The following is a 6726-nucleotide window of genomic DNA, read 5'->3' as shown; positions in this document are numbered from 1 at the left end:
TGCGGCTGTGACCTTGGGCTTACCTAGAAGAGATTTCTCCAGTAGTGCAGCAATCTTTAATGTTGTACTTCAGCAGTCCTTTAATATTAAACACAGAGAGCAGAATGCCATCTGGTTTTAGAAACTTGGTTTACACCCAACTCTAGTAGTTCGAGCCAGTGCAGCACCAAGAATAGTTCATGCTAGTTTCCAAATGAGACGTTAAATCAGGGTCATCCTGATTCCAGGAAGAAGCATTTAATCTTTTATCGTAAATGTTGTGTAGAAGTTTCAAAATGTAAGAAAAAGGTATTCTTGATCTGGGGAGGTTATGATGTTGAGTAACTAAATGGGGCCAGTATTTTGAATGGGAAGAATATGATTAATTTTCTAAAAGAATGCATTTGTCAGAGGAGAAATGGCAACAGTAAATCAGTGAGCATATGTTAGGGATGGGAACGAAACCAAAACTGGCTGATGAAGGGTATGAGGAAGCTGCAGTACTTAGGACTGTACAGGACCAAGCAGTAGACTAGTCCCCCGGAGCTGTGTGTTTTCTGGTTCTGGTTACATTTAATAGTCTCATTTACAGATATAAAGGCTTAGGTAAACCAGCTCGTGTTTTGAATAATCAAATTATATGTGAAGAACAGTGCTTTCTAGTTGAATTTTGACTTGTTAATGGTAGCTAGAATCCGGTTAAACTCTTGTTCATGGGTATCACAACTATATTTCGTTACTAGACTGTAGCATATAAAAAACGTAATCACTACAATATTTTTTTTTCTTCAGAGCTCTTCAGTAAAACCCAGCCCATTGAGCTAAACATTTCTCAAAATGAAGAAGGTTTCAATCTTATGGTTTGGGGTTTTTTTAATATATATATGAAATGGACAGTTTCACTCCTTAGATGTTAAAGCAGGAACCTGGCGTTCCACGGTAATCTGTAGTAATTATTTCCAAAGGCATTTTGGAGATGTCTCGGGAACACTTTATGTCCTGGCAATCATCCTGTATTTTCACTTCTGTAAATTAATGGATGCCTTAATGAGTCATTGGATGCATCTTATGAAAACATGTGGCTTAATTCAGGAGTACATCGAGAAATGCTGTATTAAAACTTCAACTGGGCGAGTATCGAGCCAGTGTGGGGGTGTAAGATAAGAAGCTGTAGGTTACCAAGCGAACTTTCCTGTGTACAGCTTAGGACATCTTTTTTTTTTTTTTTCCCAAGAGGGTTCCTAGTAATTCAAAATTGCCCAAGGGCTGTTCTCAATAGCAAATGTAATGTTTTTGCGACCTTGTTGCTTTTTACTTTAGAAAACTAAAATACCTCTATGCTGAGTTTTAAATGTATATAATCTGTCAAATCCCGTATCTTCTCATGTCTGATACGATTTGTTCTAATTTTGTAGCCCCTTTTTCAGCCCTTGATGGTAACTGCTTTTTCTATATTGATATACAGCTGTTTATTCTCTGTTCAGAATTTCTGTTAACACCTTTTCTTAGATGCTTTTCTGCGCTGTTGGGATAAGCAATGATGTGATTCTTTATTTATCCTCCAATCTAATTTTCACTTTCTCTTCTTGTAGTTTTAGCCCTGAAAAGCTCTCCTGTGTAATGCAATAAATCAGTTAGTTGCATTTATGGGTTAGATGAGTGAGTATATCCACAGGAACAAGCACGCGCAATGTGCTGAGTGGCAGTACTACACAATCTAAGAGGAGAAGCTTTGTAGACTTTCTTCTGTTCTTTTTGCAGAAACAAAGAGCATTGGTTAATGGATTCTGGCAACCCCCTTATAAACACCAAGGAGGCGACTGCAAGTCCTCTTGCTTCCAGTAAACTATGAGTTTCATTTTCACTTTGTGACAATTTGGCACTTCAAAAGTATAAAAGAAAAAATGCTTGAAGGTTTTTATTAGTTCTGCCATGAAACTTCCATTCTATTTTTTTTTTTAATCTAATACTTCAAAACTTAGTATTAAGATGTTAAATCTGTTCTTATAGAGCTGCTGATTGAAAATGTCAGGGTTTTGCCTACATGTTATCAAACTGTTTATATTCTCTTTATGACTGATAAACTCCTAATTTCCAAATGTATGTCCCAAGTTTACCAGCATGCTAATATAACCTCAAAATGATATATTGATCTGCCCTGCCAATGCATGTTGTTCTATTTAAAAGAAATTGCTGTATAGAGCTTTTGGAAGAGTCTTTTCTGTGACCTGAAAGCTGTAAGTACCATAGGCTGGCCCTCCTGTCACCTATGGCTCACGTATGTCTGTGTGATGAACTTGTCTTACTTTCCAAAGTATTCTGCTGCTGCTAAAAACAAAATCATACCACTTAAAACACTCGGGCTTTGGCTTGGTGATCTCTTCTTTTTTATGGGCAAAACCAGAGCTGGAAAAGGCAGCCTCCACCTGAAGAGGCTGAAGCAGATTTTTTCCCTTTTTTTTTTTTTTCTTCCCTTAAAGTTTGCCTGGCACATTATGGGAAGGCTGAAGATCCCGTATCAAGGGCTACTTGAGATGGAGTAGGCAGATATAATGGAAGGGAGCCCAAAGGAACTCACTGCTCCAGAACTACTTTAGGGATCATTGATCCGGCTGTTTTCTTCTTTAAGATGTTTGTGAACTGTGATACTGACCTTTTGCTGGAAGCCTTGAAGGACGATTGTTAGGCTTTTCTTGTGATACTTGCTGTAGTGTCCTAGAAGAGAAGCCAGTGGTACGTCAGATGATCCAGAGCTGCTCATTCCAAATGTTGTTTTATTCAGAGAGAAACTTGAAATAAAATGTGTCGAATGGTCTTTGTTATAAAAATGTCAGGAACGCCACTTCTATTTTTAGTAAGTGTACAGATATAGTTTGTGTGTGTGACTTTTCCTACCAGATTTACCTGGAAAGATACACTAAGGTGGGTAAAGGTGGGGTTTTTTATCACCTTCCAGTACTTAAATACCAGGTCAACCAAACTACTTTAGTAGTAATGCCTGGAAAAATGATGTTTCAACATTTTAACTGTTACAGAAAGATAACCCCAAAGCCTTGAAACCCAGAGGAATTCAGTACAGAGCAGTGCTTGAGAACCAGATGTATTAAGCAAGTGCATTCCGAGAGTTCAGTTGTAAATATTAAGGCTTTATGTAAAATGCAGTGTCCAGTTTATACTGCAGAACTTGAGAAAAATGTTAGGTTTGCACTGTGTGTTGTGGTGCTTTGTACCCGCCCCTGCCTAGAAATAATACTCACATGAGCTGTGATTTTTGCATCCTGCTTGTTTACAGACACTGAGTGTCAGCAAGCATAAAATGCTCTTGAAAATTTGGATGTCTGTATTGGGTAAAAGAATCATTTTGCGTTTTCCTATCTGTTTGTTCTCCTCTGAAATTACAGCGTTGGTTACCTTTTCTCATATTTGTCTCTTATTGTGGCGTTCTACTTCACTTTTATTCTTCCAGAATACTTTCCCTCCATATTTAAGGCTCACAAACTTGTTCAGAAACTTGTTTTAATTGTCACTATTCATGTAGGCATAGTCAACAGCAATATAGGTGTCATTTTCTGAGTTATTATCCAGTCATGTTGTATTTATGTCCTATTTTGTTTGGTTTTGAAATGCACGCCAGCCAAGGAGAGCAGTATTTGTCATACTGTTCCTTCTTAAGCACCATATCTCCAGAGCCTAAACTTTTATATACTCTTTCTCTAGATGTAAATGAGGCTGTGCAGTTTGTCTTGACAAAGCTATTGCACTTGAAGTAGCTACATGAAATACTACCTGGGGCTGCAAGTAGTAGCCTACCCTTTCATTTTCCATCCTATAACTCTGTTTTATGAGCTGAAGAGAAACTTGAGGTAGAGGAAAAATTTTTGTCAGCTGAGTAGTTCTTCAAAATCTTCAACTAAATGTCTTATTTTTAAGAGCACAGTTGCTTTTTTCCAACTTCCAGAATGTATTAAGTTTGAAATGGGAAATTCGGATTTATGTTGACCTGTATTGTGTTCTTACATTTGGATAAGATTATATATGGATGCATATCTTATAGATGGATACAGCTGGACCGTGTATTCGTAAAGAAGCAAAGTATGGAAACTTGTTTAGCCATGGATGATATTCTTAATTAGGACCGAAGCTCAAAAATGCATTTTATCTGTGCTGTGATGGAAGCATCATTTGATATGATGTCATTATACAGCAGCTCCCTCAAGTCCAGCTTACAGAAAACAGTCAGGTGGGACTTGCTGGCTGGGAAGAGACGTTAATGCAGGAGAATCGAAGCTTTGTCCGCTTATCTGGAGTCAGAGGACAGTGTCAATCTTGAGTGAAAGCAAGTAGATCCCAACACTTCGTTGTATTTAAATGTCTTTAAAGACCTGGTGACCATATGTCCCAGCTTGATGGTCCAGAGACCTTCTGTGTGAAGCTCCGTGAGCTGCGTCAGGTCTCAAAGTGCACTTACGTCTCCTCTCAACCAGCACGTTTGCTTGGCAAATTGATTTTTAATTGTGAGTCAGCTCTTATTTGCTTAATACTTCTGTAGCCATCATACCCTGATGGCAGAGAAGAAATTTCACGTGCTCTGTAGAGTGCAAGTAAGTACAGAGCTTCTCTGATTAAACAAACTTCTAAATTTAAAGCTTATGCCAGAAGAGTACCTTTAGGTTTGCTTGGAATGTAGCACCGTTTTTTGTTGGGGCTAGGGGAGACATGCCAAAACCCTGCCCATTTCAAGAAATCACAGTGTTTTCAGTTGCTAATGGCTTTACATAAAGGAACAATCATTTAAGTGTAAAGGATAGAGATTAATGGAAAAAAATGTGGTTTCATTCATATTGCTTCACCTCATTCATTGTTCTCTAAAGAAGCCTTGCCTGCTTGCTTTCCTCTTGTTTTAGCTGGAGATTATTCTTAGCACCAACAACTTGATCCACTCTCTTTTTTTTTTTCTTTTTTTTCCTCCAGCATTGCCATGGCAACTAAAGAAAATATGACTTCGCAGAGAGGGATGTTGAAGTCAATACAAAGCAAGATGAATACCTTGGCTAGTATCCTTTCCTAAAAAATTGTGCTGCCGGTGCATAAGAAGAGGTATAGTACAATTTTTCACTCTGTCATTTGGGGATCAAAATGCTTTGCGACATCAATGGCTGTATAACCCACACTGCTATTGTCGTTAGTGACAAACAGACCATTTTTTTTTTACCAGTCTCACTTGATAATCTGACTGAAGAATCTTAATGATGAATGTGGGGAGTAAGTTGTTCTTACTCAAATTTGAATACTACATATAAATCAATGTAGCTTAGTTGTCAGGTCGAGATCTGCAATGACGTTTCATGGCCTTCCCTGCTGTATGTTTTTGTAAAAGTATAATTTCACTTTACTTCTTGCTTTTTCCTTTGAAGGCTCTCCAGAGCTGAAGCTTGGCATATGTTGCTGCCTGGTGTGGTTTACAGCCCCGAGTATTCACGACCTGAATATTCTCTTGTCTGAGTCTTGTTAAGATTTTGGCTTATTGGTTTCTCTTTACATTTTGTGCTCATGGCTAAAGAGCGTGCTGGATTGTCAAGTCATGCATGTTTGTCGTTTTCCCACTTATTCCTTCCTTTCTGTCATAAGGGCCCGAAGAACAACATTAGCATCATTTGATTAGACAGATTACATCCTGAAGAGCTGTATCTGGGTAACCCATAAATTTCATTACAGTTCTTAGCAACTGGCAAGAACAAAACAATTCAATAAGCTTTGGCCTTAAAAGATTCTTGGTTCCAAAGACATGAAGCTCTGAAACTTATTATCTTGTAGGCAATTGTATTTTGTACATTAAAAGATAGATTTACATCTGCATTATTTTACAGTAGGAGGAGTTCTTCCCTATGTGCTAGACTTGAACAGTGTGTAGTCATGCAACGTGTATGATTTTCTCACTCAAATGGCTTCAGTTGGTCCCTTCACCGGTAACAGAATTCCATTAAATAAATTCCACAGACGTTTCATATAACTGCCCCATATTTTTTTTTTCATTCTCATTTAAGCATAATTATTAAAAGTAACTAAGCCTCACATAAGGGAGATTAAAGTATATCAAACGCTGGTAATTTAGGTGATCAGGCGATGAATTCTGTGTAAATGTGAACTCTTAAACTGTTCTGCTCTCTTTTCTCTGATCGTCTGTGATTAGTGAAGTACAGTTGTAATCCTGCTGACTATCCATCAGGTTTTTTACCTGCATCTACTTTTTCCAGCTTGGGAGTAGTTCTGCATTTCTTGCAGTATTGGGATTTCCACGTATAGAATTTGGGGCTTGTTAGTGAAGATACTGTTTGCTGATACGACCTTGACTCAGACGCCTTAAAGATCGGTTTCCAGCAGTGAACAGCCTGATTCAAAGGATCAACCTTCGGAAACGACGAGATTCCCTCATCTTGGGTGGCATTATTGGCATCTGTACCATCTTACTGCTGCTATACGCTTTTCATTGATGGATGTTCCCCCGTGGACTCTGCTAAACTCATCACCACCATCCCTCTCCCCCCAGTCAAGGAAAAGTGAGCGGGGGAAGCAACAGACTTCGTACAGCCTGCTCGTCGTGGCTGGGAGTATCAGCGTGATGTCTAGAGCTTTTGATGGTAGACTGCGACACTGGTTTGGGGTTGAAGCTGCAGTGTTTCTCCTTCCCTGCCATACATCTTCCTTTGGTTAAATTTTGTGGGATTTGTTTATCTTTAATTCCCTTTC

The 6726-nt window shown here is 38.6% G+C and overlaps 1 protein-coding gene across 1 annotated transcript in view; it reads left to right on the top strand.

The window, feature by feature from the left end:
• The window catches only part of GOSR1 (golgi SNAP receptor complex member 1), a 30729-nt gene extending 24259 nt beyond the window's left edge, over window positions 1-6470 (top strand). Inside the window, exons 8-9 of the mRNA XM_009880219.1 lie at window positions 4951-5033; window positions 6346-6470. Of these exons, the coding sequence (XP_009878521.1) occupies window positions 4951-5033; window positions 6346-6470 (208 nt within the window). The remainder of the gene's footprint in view (window positions 1-4950; window positions 5034-6345) is intronic.
• The last annotated feature ends 256 nt before the right edge of the window (window positions 6471-6726 follow it).

This window comes from Charadrius vociferus, unplaced genomic scaffold (assembly GCF_000708025.1).
Source record: "Charadrius vociferus isolate BGI_N301 unplaced genomic scaffold, ASM70802v2 scaffold782, whole genome shotgun sequence".
Lineage (NCBI taxonomy): Eukaryota > Metazoa > Chordata > Aves > Charadriiformes > Charadriidae > Charadrius > Charadrius vociferus.
Note: the sequence above shows the minus strand (reverse complement) of the source record. Positions and strands in the feature narration are given on the sequence as shown.